The following is a 15,931-nucleotide window of genomic DNA, read 5'->3' as shown; positions in this document are numbered from 1 at the left end:
GGGGGGGGGGGGGGGGGGGGGGGGTTTACACCTTGATCGTGGTTTCCTTGTTTTACACACCTGAAGTGTAGTTAGCTACAAACCCACTTCCCTCTTTTTTTGAAGGCTCTCTAGTGTTAGGCTGACGGCAGCCCCATCCACCCGTCTTCCCCTCCTCTGCGCAGAATCTGGCTTTCCAATGCCACTTCAAGTGCAGCTTGTAGTATTGTGACGTGACGGAGCTGAGCAGAACTCTCGTTCATTTCCATCCCCTCGTGCCTTACCAGGCCAGCAACCGAGATGTCCCCTTCATGAGGGACCTAATTTTCCATTTCCCAGCCTTGACTGGTGCCTGTCATTAAAGAACAGGTGGCATCGTGCCCCTGTTGGTTTCACTTCTGCTAGTTCATTGGCTCTGGGGTTGGATTAGGGGAGCAGCTTCCCTGAGAGGAGACGCGTGCCCCAGCCCCAGAAGGGATGCAGTGTCAAGTTCCCTCTGTCTCCGGATTGCAGGAGGGAATTCATTAGCAGATTGCTTTTTAAGGCCTAAGAATATAAATACGCAGAATCTGAAAGGTCTCGTGTTTTCCCCTGCCGTGCTGGAGGGGAAGAAATGGAATCCCAGTTGCAGCCTGTTCTGGAAATAACGTAATACAGCATTGTTTGCCTGCGTTCTAGGGATACTTCCTCTGGTGCTGTTTGCATAGCAGGCAGCTGCGAAAGCTGTGTGGTGTGAACAAGAGCCGTGGGGAAATGGTTCGTTGCAGGGGCCAGACATGTGCATGTGCATCTGACGTAGCCCAGAAGGAGTGGGGATCCCAGCCATTCCGAAACACTAGAGGAGGGTGTGGTCTGAGCGCAGGCCTGGGAGTTCCCTGCCCTTGACTGTGTGATCTTTCCGTGCCTCGGTTTCCCCATCTCTGACCTGGGGGTTGGTACAGGAGGCTGTGAGGAGACGTGAGCTCGTGTTTGGAAAATGCAACATTATCGGCCAAAAACCTTTGTCACTAAAACAAGCCCAGGTTGCTAAGTGACTGCAGAGCAGTTACCCGCCGCGTCGCTTCTCAAACCCACGCACCCAACTGCCTGAAGACAAAGCGAAATGCACCTGAATCCAGCTCAACGCCGGGCAAACACCCTAGAATCGTCCTGTAGACACACACTCTCCTTCCTATACTCACACCTAGAATGGATCCCTCCCGGTGATGGCTGAATTGGATACATTCATGGAGGTTAAGTCCATTAATGGCTATTAACCAGGAGGTGTAAGGAATGGTGTCCCTAGCCTCTGTCAGAGGGTGGTGATGGACAGCAGGAGAGAGATCACTTGATAATTACCTGTTAGGTTCACTCCCTCTGGGGCATCTGGCACTGGCCACTGTTGGAAGACAGGATACTGGGCTGGATGGACCTTTGGTCTGACCCAGTCTGGCTGTTCTTATGTCTTATGACTCATACCAGCAGGTCACGGTGGAAGAAGCGGGGGCAGGCTGTTGTGCTGGGTTCCGGGCACTGCCAGGGCTTTTGTTGGCGAGGGACACGTTGTGGCACAGTTCTGCTTCAAATCCCCAGAACTCTGTGGCTACAACCTGAGATTCCTCCAGTTGATCCAACCCTGAATTTGCAATAACTACGGACTAGAACAAAGCGATCAGAGCTGCTAACAACTTCGCAGGCACGAATCCCTCGTGTGCTGCTCCGGCGTGACCGCACCTGGAATATTTCATTTGTTTCCAGCTGCTGCGCTGCCACGAGGATTCTGACAGACTGGCCAGAGCTCAGAGAAGTGCGATAAAAATGATCTTGTAGCTGGAGGGAGGGACTTAAGTGCAATCTGTATAGCTTGGCTCCAAGATGGCTAAGATGGGGGAGAGGCCAAGACCATTCTTCAAATATTAGCAGGGTGGGGAGAAATTATTGAGTGGCGGATTGGGGTGGGGCTAGGGGCTCTGGGATGTGTCTGGGGCTTTGTCTTCACTGCCAAGAAAAGGCCTGGCTGCTATCTTTTGTACTCATCCGGCGCCCATCACCGTGGTATCTGAGCCTCACAACATTTCATGGATTTATTCTCACCGCAGCCAAGGGGAGGCAGTGCTGTTATCCCCCTTGGACAGATGGGAAACTGAGGGATGAAGTGACCCTGCCCTAGAGTCACACGGGAGAGCAAAGACTTGAGGACAGGTTTTCCAAGTCACCACTGGACCAGCCTTCCTCACTGTGAAAACTGCAGGTGCTTGTCTCTGCTAAGATTTTCCACAAGGGAGGTGATGGAAGCCCCATTCCTTAGACCACTCGTAAACTAGACTCTGCGACCGAGTGGAGCAGGAGCTGAGCTGGGGGTCTGGAGAGTTGGGTTCTCATCCTGGCTCCGGCAGTGACCTTGGGCAAATCATTTTGCCTCTGTTTCTCTTCCCATCTCCTGTCTGTTTGGATTGGAAGCTCTCTGGGGCAGGGACTGTCTCTTACCATGTCCACAGGACCCAGCGTGCAGGGGCCCCGCTTTCTCTTGGGGCACTACCATAATACAAATAAACAGAGAGGACAAACCACTCAGGGCACGCGCGGTAGGAAGCAGGCCTGGCCTGGCTGGGGCATAGTGTGGAGACTCTAGCGGCTCGTTCCATCTCTGACTTATATGTTCTTCTCTGTAGCTACCTCCAGCTAAAAATCTTACAGGTGACTTTAATCCGTAATTAACCTTCCCGAGCAGGTCTTCTGCAGGCCTCTGCGCGTCGCGTGGGAGCGCGGGAGCTGAGCATCTTTGCAGGTGCCGTTAAGCAGGCCTACTTGACACATGGCTCGTAGATAGAGGCTGGGAACTGGTTGGCCTCGGACTCCTGGGAGAGGGTGGGCAAACTTTGTTTAAAGCTGCTCCCAAGTCTGTCGTCGTCTCTTCATGCTGCCCCCGCCCTTCTCACGCCTCCTGCATTTCCACCCACCACCCCCATAAAGTGATCGAGACGCTCCGGTGAGCTGCTGCAGGGTCTGGACCGCTGTGCCTTGCTCTTGCCCTTCCGATGCCGACCCGTTGCGCCCTGCCCTTTCGGCTCCGTCAGCAGGGAGCAAGGAGGCCTGGATTTCACTCCACCTCGGCTCGCTGAGGGCAAGCTTAAAGCACGGCTTGACCTGAGCTAGGCGAGGGGCAGCCCTTGAGTTATCGCTCAAGCTAACAGTGCAGTGAAGAGAAGCCCTTGGAGACACTTGGGTGGCAGTGCAGGTGCAGAGTTTTCATTCCTCAGCGGTCGTCGTCGTCATTTCGGTTTTGCTGCTGGGGCTTGCTGTGAATTTCAGCCACCCTTTGTCCTGGGCGCGTGAACCCGGCGCATGAGTTAGCGGCGGAGTTACACCCCCCGCTGCCCAGGCTGGGAATGCGTCTTGCCGGTGCAAACGGAAGTGCAGGCAAAGAGTGCCAAAACGTGGCTCTTAATGCGCAGCTCTGCGTTGGCGGTCAGTGGCCTAGAGCACTTCGCTGGTCTCGTCCATACGCTCGCACGGCAATCGCTCTGTGACACTCGACCACCACCCTGCAGGGAAAGAGCAGGACATGTGGGACCCACAGGCCGTGGGCAGTTGGGGATAATGGTCCCTGGTAGAAGGAAATATTGACCTTGCTGTGGCATGAACTCCAGCGTTGCTGCGCTCATCCCATACCACTTGGCTGCGGCCATCAGCAGGTCTGACCTGCCCACCCGCCTGCTAATTGGCGGGCTGAGTGCAGGGTCATCCGCTCGCCCCCCTGCATCCCCGGTTGCCATTGGCACGGGCAGAAGGCGCGCGGCCGGCTGGTGCAGCCTGCACTATTTTTGTCCCTTGTGTCTGGAACGGTTGCCTTTTATCAGTGGCTGTGTGTTTTCTCTGCTGGGGATTGATACACAGAAGATGGAGTGCTCTGACATGGAAAGTGTCAGACCGGCGCTCTTATCTCGGAGACATGGTCTCCTGACCCAAACGCAACTGATTAGCCCGCGAGACGCGGGGACAGGGTGGGGGGAAAGGAGCAGAGAGGCTGGTGGGGTGGGGGCCAAGGAGGGGAGGTGGCCGTTGGGCACCAAATCCGCTCCTTTTCCAAACTGGCCAGGGACACTGCGTAACCCCCGGGCCCGTCCAAGCTGTCTAGGGTGTCACCGATTTCCCCTGAGGTTTCCTACAGGAGGAAGCTGCTCGAATGAGAAACATACACAAGGAACCAGCTCCCCACACCCCGGCCTGAAAAATACAGCACCACCTTATCGCTGCAGGGATTCCTGTCTGCTCCTTGGGCCAAGCCATCGGGGCCGTACTGGGAGCCAGATCCCTGTGCCCCAGAGCTCCTCAGCGGGGGCCCCTCTCCAGCCTCCTCCACAGCGTGTTGTTCCGTCGCTCCTGCTGGGAGCCCAACAGCTCTCTCCGGAGCTCAGGGCAGGAGCGTGGCCTGAGTTAAAGACTCACGAGTTTAAGCCTGGGGGTATCTCTAATGAGCAGGGCTGCCACTTTCTGGCTGGGCCCTGGGGCGGTGATGGGCTCACGGTCCTGTCAGTAGCAAGGGGAGATACTGGACGTCCTGACCCTGTATACAGCAGCTCCACTTGCTGGGATTTTTAACAGCTTCAGTCCTGGCCCAGAGGTTTGGATTTAGGCTATTAACCCTTCAAGGCCCAGTGTACTCTGTCTTTCAGACAAGTTCCTACAAGCCTGGGAAAGGCAGGGCTCAGCGGGCACGCCAGCCCTTTCTGTACAAGTAGAGATTCACGGCAGTGCCGGGTGCTGTGTACCCGCTGGCTGCTGCTGCCCACCCCAGAACTGGCTGTACTGCGGGGGGCTAGCTTCCGTGGCACATTGGGGATCATTTCAGGGGGAAGATGCCATACAAATGTGAGTCGTTGTTTGGGTAACAAAGTCCAAGGGCTGAAGGAGGCGGAAAGTCCAGATTCCCGCCACTGGGCTCAGCCCTTGGTGATGCCTTCAGTGGAAGAGATGAGCTAAATCTGCCGGGCGGCTCGGTGTATGTTCCCCGTCGCCTCAGTGCCGTGCTTTCCAGCTCCCGCCTCGGGCGGTGCCTAGTTTGGAGGGACCTCCAGGTCGCCCACCTGCTCTCTGAGCGGCAGAGCTCCCCCTTCTCACTGGCCCAGGAGGGCTGGGCCTCTGCCCCTCCAGAGCCAGGCAAGGTTGCGCTCTTGTTGCCCCGGGAAGCTGTCCCTTTCCCAGAGCTAAGCTCTCTGCAGCACGGCAGCAGGGCCTGGGCCCCTCTTGGGCTGGCGCCTCTGTTCAGCACCCTGCCCCGGAGCTCAAATGGTGCCTGTCTCTGCAATGATCTCTTCTCCCCAGGCTTGAAGCTGGCTCCGAGAATTCCCGGTGTCGTGGGCAAGTGCCCTGCGTGCGCGAGGGGTGTTTCACGTTGTACGCTGGGAAATGGGAACTCTGAGCCCGGCTCCGTGGCTCCAATGCGCAGTAACAGAAGCTGCTCCAGCATCGCGCTGTGCCCAGGTGCCGCTGAGAAATGCAGATCTTGCCACCAAAGGGAAGGGTGGATGTGTGGGGCTGGGGCAGGGAGGCCGGCAGGGTGGGCTTGGACGCTCTCAGAGAGGGGATGGGGAGAAAGGGGATGGGACTGATTGGAGGAAGGAGACACGTGCTTGGCTGCTGTTTTCTGATCAGAGTCCATAAGGTTTAATGGAGGAGATCCAGGCCAAAGAGACCCTAGGGAAGATGGCCATAGAGTAATCCCCAAACAGACCCTGTTCTGCCCGTTTCTCTAGGCAGTGTCCTTGCAGTAGGTTTCATTTGGGAGCTGATAGGGTGTCTAACCCCCTCCCCGCCCCATCATCCCTTTATTCCTCACCCTTGGCTTTTCAGTTATCTCAGCATGACCCCTTCTCCCCTCCAGTACTGGTTGCATTTTGCCCTCTCCACAGTGGTAGCCAGAAGTCAAACTGGTCAGGAATTTGTCGACAACCCTTCCCCGTCCACCCACGGGGCTGAAAATACTGAGCCATCAAAACTGAAACGTTTCCCGGGAAGGTCTCTGCTGAGACCAAACTCCTGGTGGGAAGGTTTCTCAGGTCCCGGTCAAAACGAGAGAGACCCCAGAACCACCCAGTAGTCTTGTGCTCTCTGGCCCAGTGAAAGTTGAATTATTGATACAAAGCAGAACAGCTTGAAACTGATCGTGCCGCTGAATCAGGCAGAGCAGCGATTTGAGCCTGGGTCTCTCCCACATCCCTTGCAAATGCCCTAACTGCCAGGCTGTGGGCGGTGCTCTTCCATCGCCAGCCCTGGGGGGTGTCTATGCTGCAGACCCCTGAGCGGGTTTGACAGGGACAGAATCTCTTCACTGGTCGGACCTTGGCACCCAGGCTCAGTCCGTTGATGTAAGAGGGGCTCTCCCTGGTGTGCTCAGAGCGCGGCTGGTGGTTCATCCCAAGTGAATCGAGGATACGGCGTGAGGAGCAGGAGCTCTGCCTTGAGGACCGCGTCGTAGGCAGGGATGCTGCCGCCTTCACCCTGTGTATTTTCCTTTGCTGGTGATAGGGTGACCAGATGGTTTTTTTCTTATATAGGCTCCTATTACCCCACCACCACCACCCCCTGTCCCGATTTTTCACATTTGCTGTCTGGTCATTCTAGAGCTGGTAAACTTGTAGGTCTGCCCTGATGGGCCCGAGCCAGTGCTGTGTGACTGGAGCCCCATTATGCCCCCCCCCCGATCTTTTCTTCAAGGGGGGGCATGTTCACATTTGTGGCTCTGGATGTGAGTCCTTCCCCTAGTTTCTGGCCAGGGTTGGATCAGCAAAGGGAAGTGTCCTGGCTCTGTCAGACCGGGTTTGCTGTGTTTCCAGATGGCAGAAGTCTTGTGAGACCATCAGATTCCCCTCACCCCCCAAGATTTCCACCGTTTGGGGTCCAGCGCAGGGATTTCAGCCCTGTCCACTCCTAGCTCTGATTCTTGCTGTAACCTGAGCCTGATCCGAATGGATTCAGAGTCCTTCCCTCCTTGGCCCATCTCTGATTGGAAGGGACCGTGGATTCGGCTGCTTTTCCCTCCTTGTTCCTGCTGGGTTTTGTTCCCTTTTCTAGTATCCCCCGGGGGAGAGGGGTATGGGGTGGGGAGTAGCCCCTCTGTACACAGCACCTGCCCTTCAGAGTCCTTCACGCTCCTCTGGGAGCCAGGGATTAGATGGGCGGGTGGCTGCCGCCTCTGCCCCTCTCACCTTCAAGAGCCGGGAAATAAAGCAGGGTTTGTGTCAAAGCAGCAAATCCAATTGAGCTCTTCAAAGGCTCGTTAACAGCAAGGGATCCCGTGTGGCTGGTAGCTCCCAGGAGAGGAGAGGCCAGGGGATCTGTTTCCTCTGCTCTCTCCCCTTGTCCTTCTGCCTCTTCTTGCCAGAGAGATGTGGCTTTATTCTGTCTCCCCTAATCCTCTCGTCCCAGAGCGAAGCTGGTTTGTAATGGTACCTAAGGAGGCCCAATGAGCAGGGACATGCTGATGGGATGTTGGACGGGCAGCACCATCACCGTGTTAATTTCCTAAATCAGGATAAACCCTAAGATACAAATGTAGCCTGAGTCCCTTTGGCCTCTAGGAGGATAATGTCTGAGAGAAGCATTAGCTAGTCATGCAGAGAACAGAGTCAGGACTCCTGGGTCCTATAGCCGCCACTGCCCCCCGCACTGTGTGAGCTTGAGCAGTGGACCATCCTGCACTGAACTATGGAGGAAACAAGAGAGGGGCTGGCTTAGGACCTGTCTGGCTTCTCTGGACGTCACCTCTTCTGCCAACAGCTTGCGGGTAGAGGGGGTTCGGCTCGCACCTTCTGGGCTGATCCCACGCTTCGGAGGGAGAGACACCTCTCGGATCAGAGCCACCCTTGGGGAGAAAAGTGGAGAGAGCAGACCTGGAAGGTTCTCTGACAGCTACCAGAAAGATGCTTCTGATCCCCCAGCCAGTCAGCCAGTCACCCCCGTGCTGGAGGCTATATTTAACCCCACCCCCAGAAAGCAAAGCCACACCCAGCTATAACGGGTCTGAAAAGGGGCTTCCCTCTGCTAAAGCTCACTCCTCGTCAGCGGTCAGAGCGGAGGGGAGCAGGGGTGGGGTGATTGGGGGAGGTAGCCCCGCATGGACAGGGGCTCCGAAATAGAACTGGGGGCAGTTTTCTCATCACAGGCTCCAGTGGCCGGCCGGGAAGGCAACTTTGGACTGGTATGATCCATGGGAGCCCAAGTCCACAAGCCAAAGGGCCGGCTTAGGCACCAGGCGCCGGAGACCTCACCGAGCAACCGCGTTGGAAGGACACACATCTGGGATGGCCTTGGAGCTGCCTGGTGGCTGCTGCTGCCCATGAGGCCTGGAGGAGCGTGATCCCAAAAACACTGCACCGGGGGAGGTGCTTGACCACCTTCCCATACAGCGGGGACGGTGATTCCGCCCTCCCAGCGGCGCTGTGTGCGAGGCTCTCGGACACCACAACGGTTAGAGCTTGGCCAGTCCCCAGGCGGAAGCAGCACCTCTGCTCTTCTGCGAGGTTCGTAGATCATGGAGATGAGATCTAGAAGGAGGCAGCTGTGTCTGGGGTGGACCGAGGACCAGCTCAGATTAATCAGCCCCTCCTAGCCAGGCATTCCCTCGTGGATGATGCCCCATGGTGCCGTAATTCTCCTGAAATAACCCTAGCACTGAGGATACAGACATTGAGCTGCCAACACCCTGAGTGCAGAGAGACCCGCTGGGTAATAAACCCCTCATCAGACTCGGAGCTCTCCAGCCGGCACGTTATTTGTGCCTCACGATGTTTCTAATTCTAAAGCAACTTGCCTTCAGACAAGCACCGCTTCCTCCCCTTGGCCTGCCGGATCCCACGGCTGGGCTGAATTTCCAGTGGGGCGGATGATGCCATCGAAAGATGTGATAGACTGGAGACGCAGAGCCTGGCAGGTAGGGGAGACCTCGCCAACATTGAGTGTCTTTTAGTAGTTGAGAGGGAGCACGGACAAATCTCGGTCCAGAATGTTTCAACATTCAACTCTGCATTAGACCGATCCAGGGCCAGGTTGTGGGAGCTGGGCATACAAACACCTGACGTGGGGTTATAAGTGGCTCTGAGTGTGTGTTAGTGCTCTATGTGCATATGCAAATTAGGTGTGCATAAATGTGGGTATAATTACGTGCCCCTAACCTGGAAAATCTGGCCAACGTGGTCTATGGAGTCTCTGTTTATTTATTTTTTTCCTCCGGTTTATTGCAATTGGAAAGTCCCTCTTTAGTGAGTGTAAAGCGAATTTTAGGAAAGCGTGGGCCTTTGCCTGCCTCTGAGCCGGGCTCATTTTAAGAGGTTAAGACTATATTGCTGCTAGCAGTGAATAGAGTTGCTCCCTTAGCTCAAACAACAGAGGCTTAGATTTTCATCTCTGAAGATCAGAGGTTTCAAACCCAGCTGAGGGCCCAGCCATGAAGAGGGGGCCGGGATCAGTCTAAATAAATTATAAATTGTGGGAAGATTCCTGGGAGCAGCAAGGAATACGAGTGTCTCTGCATTGTGCACGCTGTGATGCTACCCTCCCATGAAGATGACCTTAATGTTCTATCCTCTTTGGTGGGAGCTCAACGTTGGGTATCTTATCCAGGCTGTCCTGATCCCATGGACGATACAGCAGAACTGTTCTGTACCTCTCCTGACACAGTAAGTGCTCAGAGGCTGGAACCTCTGCCTTTCCTCCACCACCTCCTGGATAATCTGCATGGGTCTTCCGAGCGAAATGAGCGATTTGATTTCATTGACAGTCACCAGCCCATGTCATGGCCAGGCCAGGCCGCAGCCAGGTCAGCTTCACAAGAGGGCAGCCTGCATGTACAGCAGGCTTTCCAATAAGCCTTGGGACACCGGGGACGTTTCTGAAGAAAACAAAAGTTGTGCCAATATTTTAAGAGTAAACTGGATGACCTGGGTAATTATAGGCCTGTTAGCCTGACATTGATCCGGGCAAGATAATGGAGCAGCTGATCTGGGACTCAATTCGTAAAGAATTAAAGGAATTAATGCCAATCAACATGGGTTTTGGGAAAATCGATCCTGTCCAACTAACTGGATATCTTTTTTTTAAGAGATTACAAGCATGATTGATAAAGATAATAGTGGTGACGTAATATACTTACAGTTCTGTAAGGCGTTTGACTTGGTACCCACGACATTTTGATTTAAAAAACTGGAACGATCTGAAACGAACATGGCATAGATTAAATGGATTAAAAACTGGCTAACTGATAGGTCTCAATGTGTCATTCTAAACAAGGAAATATCTTGAACGGGTGTGTTGCGAGTGGAGTCCTGCAGGGATCAGTGCTTGGCTACTTAACATTTTTATCAATGACCTGGAAGAAACAAAAAATCATCACTGATAAAGTTTGCAGATGATGCAAAAATTGGCGTGGTAAATAACGAAGAGGACAGGCCGCTGATGAAGAGCGATTTGGATTGCTTGCTAAGCTGGGCTCAGGCAAACAATAGGCATTTTAATACGGCTAAATGTCAATGTCTACCTCTAGGAACAAAGGATGTCGGCCGTACTTACAGGATGGGGGACTTTATCCTGGGAAACAGTGACTCCGAAAAAAAGTTGGAAATCATAGTGAATAATCTGCTGAATGTGTGACGCTGTGGCCAAAAGAGCTAATGCGATCCTTGAATGTATAAACAGGGGAATCTGGAGTAGGAGCAGAGAGATTATTTCACCGCTCTATTGGGCAGTGGTGCAACTGCTGCTGGAACACTGTGTCCAGTTCTGGTGGTCACAATTCAAGAAGGACGTTGCTAAATTGAAGAGGGCTTCAGAGAAGAGCCCCGAGAATGATTACAGGAGTTAGCTGAACAAAGAGAAGGTGAAGGGGTGACTTGATAGTCTATAAGTACCTACGCGGGGAACACATACTTGATAATGGGCTCTTCAATCTAGCAGAGAAAGGTCTAACAGGATCCAACTGTTGGAAGTAGAAGCCAGACCAATTCAGACTGGAAATAAGGTGTAAATGTTTAACAGTGAAAGTAACCAGTCATTGGAACAACTTACCGAGGGTTGTGGTGGATTCTCCATCACTGGCCATTTTTTAAAACCAGATGGGCTGTTTCTCAAAAAGCTCGGCTCTGGGAATTATTTGGGGGAGGTTCTGTGGCCTGCGCTATGCAGGAATTCAGACTAGATGATCACAATGGTCCCTTCTGGCCTTGGACTCTATGAATCTCTCTCTCTCTTGGTGCAGGTTTTCTGGGGACTCAATAACTGTCCCCTTCCCATTGGTGTCTTCACTTTAACCCTGCTGAGTGGGGTGATGGGGCCTCCATTTAGCACACATTTGCGTGTTGGTTCGCTGCCATCTTATCTGCACTTGGAAAGACAAAAGCGCAGTTAAAACATTTTAGAGCAGCCTTCATAGTGTATTTACATGTTATCTAACCCATTAAACCTAGAAGCTTATCAGATCATCAAGGCCATTAAGCCCTGAAGCTGCCTCGACTTAGGGTTCTCAGAAGTGAAATACTGCCTCCCTTGTGATGGAATGCCAGGGTGCATGATGGACGAGGCTTTTCACTCCATGCTCTGCCATGGATGCAGACATGAGCACCTGGGCACAGCCTCTTTCATGGTGAGAGGCATCAACTAGTGCAAATCAATGTGCTATGTGGAGTTAGATTTGAAAGATGCCGTGGAAAAACAGGCCGATAGGAGAGACTGAGTCCCACCGCAAACCTGTAGGACACTTTCCTGACCCGAGCAGGAGATCCCAGCTCGGAGATCCCTGCTTAGAGGTCCAGAGGAAGGCATAAAGCAAAGCAAATCCAAGCTGTCTGGAAACGTGCACCAGGTGAAAATGATTTCATAGAATCACAGAAATGTCAGGGCTGGAAGGGGCCTAGAGAGGTCATCAAATCCAGCCCCGTGTGTTGAGGCAGGACCAAGTAAACTTAGACCATCCCTGGCAGGTGTCTGTCCGACCGGTTCTTAAAAACTTCCAACGATGGGGATTCCACACCCTCCCTTGGAAGCCTTGTCCAGAGCTGAACTACCCTTAGAGTTAGAAAGGTTTTCCCGATCCGTAACCTAAATCTCCCTTGCTGCAAATTAAGCCCATGACTTCTTGCCCTGCCTTCAGTGGACACGGAGAACAATTGATCCCTGTCCACTGCGTAACAGCTCTTAATGTATTTGGAGACTATCAGGTCCCCACTCAGTCTTCTTTTCGCAAGACTAAACATGCCCAGTTTTTTAAACCTTTCCTCATAGGTGCTCAGGGTTTCTAAACCTTTTATTATTTTTGTTGCTCTCCTCTGGACTCTCTCCAATTTGTCCACATCTTTGCTCAAGTGTGGAACCCAGAACTGGACACAGAACTCCAGCTGAGGCCTCACCAGTGCCAAATACAGCAGGACCATTACCTTCCATGTCTTACATACAACATGCCTGTTAATACACCCCAGAATGATAGTAGCCTTTTTTCGCAACAGCATCACCTTGTTGACCTGTGTGACGTTATTGACATAAACTGGGACCGTATAGATCATTGTTGCAACCAAGGTCCTGTAGTGGCACCCAAATCTTGTATAAAGGGGGTCAGATGGGGTGTCTAAGACAAGGTTATGGTTGGCTGGTTATGATTATGCTGTCTATATGTATGTATCAGTTTTGTAGTTGAAGTTATGAATATTGGCTCTATACTGTCTGTATGGCAAACTTATGCTATGCTTCTGGGTGACATCCCAAACAAGCTGGGATTAGCTCTGCCTAGCCTGCTTGATGGCCCATTAAGGACCATCAGCTATACAATGGACCCATTGAGAGAAGGCAAATATGCCTTCAGACTCAGCAAAGTATGCAGGGACTGGCCCATGTGACTCCAGACTCCATTTTGCTGTAATTTTCCACAGTAAGAACAAAGAGGTGTTCTTACACCTGGAAAAGACTATATAAGGCTGATGCCTCATCTCCGTTTTGTCTTCAATCCTGCTTCATACCTCTGGAGGAACTTTGCTACAAGCTGAAGCTCTGAACAAAGGACTGATGACCCACCCCAGCTGGGGATGTTCCAGAGACTTGATTTGAACCTGCAGTTTATTCTATCGCTGCTACAAGCCTGAACCAAGAACTTTGCCATTGCTGGATGTAATTGATTCCATTTAACCAATTCTAACTCTCTTCTCTATCTTTTTTCTTTTATCAATAAACCTTTAGATTTTAGATTCTAAGGGATTGGCAACAGCGTGATTTGTGGGTAAGATCTGATTTGTATATTGACCTGGGTCTGGGGCTTGGTCCTTTGGGATCAGGAGAACCTATTTTTCTTTTATTGGGGTATTGGTTTTCATACCATTTGTCCCCATAACGAGTGGCACTGGTGGTGATACTGGGAAACTGGAGTGTCTAAGGAAATTGCTTGTGAGACTTGTGGTTAGCCAGTGGGGTGAGACCAAAGTCCTCTTAGTCTGGCTGGTTTGGTTTTCCTTAGAGGTGGAAAAACCCCAGCCTTGGGCTGTAACTGCCCTGTTTAAGCAATTTGTCCTGAGTTGGCACTCTCAGTTGGGTCCCGCCAGAACTGCTTCGTCACAACTTGTATTCAATTTGTGATTCGCTGTGACCCCCAGATCCTTTCCAGCAGTATTCCCGCCTGGCCAGTTAGCCCCCATTTTGTTGGTGTGTTTGATTTTTTCCTTCCTAAGTGAAATACTTTGCATTTTTCTATATTGCCTTTCAGCTGGTTGATTTCAGACCAATTCTCTTATTTGTCCAGGTCATTTTGATTCTAATCCTGTCCTCCAAAGTGCTAGCAACCCCTCCCAGCTTGGTGTTAGCTGAAGATTTTATAAGCATACTCTCCACTCTGTTATCGAAGTCATGAATGACAATACTGAATAGTACCGAACCCAGGACTGACCCCTGCAGGACCCCAACCCCAAATATGTACTGATCAGTCTGCTCCCCCGCACGTGAGCGTGAGTCCCTGCATTTACACACACAATCCCTCCCTAGAGCCTGGGCTGCCTCCTGAATTTGAAGCAATTCCCTGCTGTTGCCTTGAGTGGAAAGATGGTTCTGGTTCTCTTGTTCCTGCCGATCATTGGCTGGAGCAGCGGTGTGTTTAGGTTTCTGTGTTTCAGGATGGCTTTACATGGGAACAGGGCGAGTGGCAGGACCCTCCCTGCTCCAGCACCGGGGAAGAGGTCTTGCTAGATCGCACTGTTTGCCTGGGGCTGGTACTAGACTGAGAATTATTGCAGCTCTGCCGTTATTGTGCCAGCAAAGACGGGGGCACTGCCGTAGACTGGCTTCAGGTGTCCTTACCACCAGGTAACGTCCTGCTCACATTTGCACACCACAGTGGTTAGAAATGCCAATCACCCGTCTGCACCTGGCTAGAGCCAACTTGCTCAAAAGTCGCACTGTAGACGAGGCCTTTCGGACTTGACCTGGACTGATGCTTTGTGCCCCGGCAGCAGCACCCGAAACTACTTCTTAAGAGTCTTGACCTCTGCATCGACTCACCTTCAGATGTTGCCCACCACGACGCCCCCAGCTCCTATCCTACAGTGCTGCCCACCCCACCCATCTCGTTGTGCCTTCCTGTGTGCGTTCAGCCATCACTTGATTCCCTTGATTTCAGCCCAGTTCTCCAGCTTATCGGCTCCACCCTCCCCATGCGTGTGCGAGCTCTCCCTCTTCTCCCCTGTGACCAACCCAGTCTCCTCCACTCCAGCTTCTGAATTGCAAAGGGTGGCTTGCCTTGGACCCAGAAGATATTTCTGTCCCCATCTGCCCCAGCTATGCAGAACGCAAGCACTGTTGGGTTTTGTGCATTTCTCTTTTAGGCAGCTGCGTATCCATGTTACACACATTCCCTCCCTCAGCCACACCTAGTTAGTCCCTAGACATTTCCAGAGGGAATTGACATGTCGCTCAGATTGAAAGAGAACGCAGTGCCTGATCAACAGGAAGGGCTGCTGATTCCATGCAGCAAAGCACCCAGAAGTTGATCCTTCTCTTCGCTGAGAATCTCTCGACTCCACCAAACTACCTGGAAATCTCCTGCAAACAGGCTCCAGTGCTCACCTGCTTCCCGATGGGCTGCAGATCCCATGAGAAGTCGGTTACTTACGTGTATTTAAATCGCCGAGCAAAGCTCTGACTTTGTTCCTGTTTAACGGGGACCATTTGTAGTCTGGAAGGCGAGCAGTGCTCTTCGGTTGGGCTTGGCTTTGACGGGTTACTGCCGTGCCCTTTGAATGCTGTGGGGCAGTAGGGTGAATCCAGGCCCCTCTCTCACCCTCCTCTTGTCCTCTCTCTCCCCAGATGAGCTGGAGCTGGTCGCGCTGGAAGGGGAGAGCAGAGTGCGTGCTAGGCGGAGCCTGCCGGAGGGGTTGTCCTGGGGGCCGTACCCAGGGAATATCCACAGCGAGCCGGCTTCTCCAGGGCAGAGCGAGACGGTAAGAACCACTCTGTGCTCCCATTGTTTGGGCCCCATGCAGCTGGTCTGGGCGAGGTCTGCCAGTGCCTCTGTCCCCACCAAGAAGGACTAGGTCTGTCCCCTCCATGGGAGAACCACCCCTCGCGGCCCTACAGCAGCACTCTGGGGTTTCCTTGGTGTGGCGTCTCCAGACCAGCTCAGGGATGATGGTACTTTGCCCGGTGCCGTCGCTGTCCGTTTTTTATTCCTTCATAAAATGCATGCGAGATGTCCGTCCGTGTTAAGGCTGACGGCGCAGAGATTTTATGCAAATGACTTGTGGCCCTGATTTACATATTTGCAAGTATGTTGCCTTATTTACATATCAGCAAATGCCCTGGTTACCAGCACTTAAGCCTGACAAGGCTGCACCATGGAACGAGCTGGAGGAACGCAGGCATTGTCGTGCTCCTGGCTGGCTCTGGTATCTCCAGGGGTTCTGTCCAGGTAACGGTGGTGGCTCCTGGAATGGTCCTAGTCATAGAGATG

At 52.8% G+C, this 15,931-nt stretch overlaps 1 protein-coding gene across 4 annotated transcripts in view; it reads left to right on the top strand.

The window, feature by feature from the left end:
• The window catches only part of ZFPM1 (zinc finger protein, FOG family member 1), a 131,504-nt gene that overhangs the window by 94,537 nt on the left and 21,036 nt on the right, over positions 1–15,931 (top strand). For 2 of the 4 annotated variants that reach the window (XM_034788126.1, XM_034788123.1), the window contains exon 4: positions 15,289–15,422. The exons of the other annotated variants lie outside the window; for them this stretch is intronic. In XM_034788126.1, the coding sequence (XP_034644017.1) occupies positions 15,289–15,422 (134 nt within the window). The remainder of the gene's footprint in view (positions 1–15,288; positions 15,423–15,931) is intronic. 4 annotated transcript variants of the gene reach the window in all.

Source organism: Trachemys scripta, chromosome 13 (assembly GCF_013100865.1).
Source record: "Trachemys scripta elegans isolate TJP31775 chromosome 13, CAS_Tse_1.0, whole genome shotgun sequence".
NCBI classification, from domain to species: domain Eukaryota; kingdom Metazoa; phylum Chordata; order Testudines; family Emydidae; genus Trachemys; species Trachemys scripta.
The sequence above is the reverse complement of the archived record's forward strand: the minus strand, read 5'-3'. Positions and strand labels throughout refer to the sequence as shown.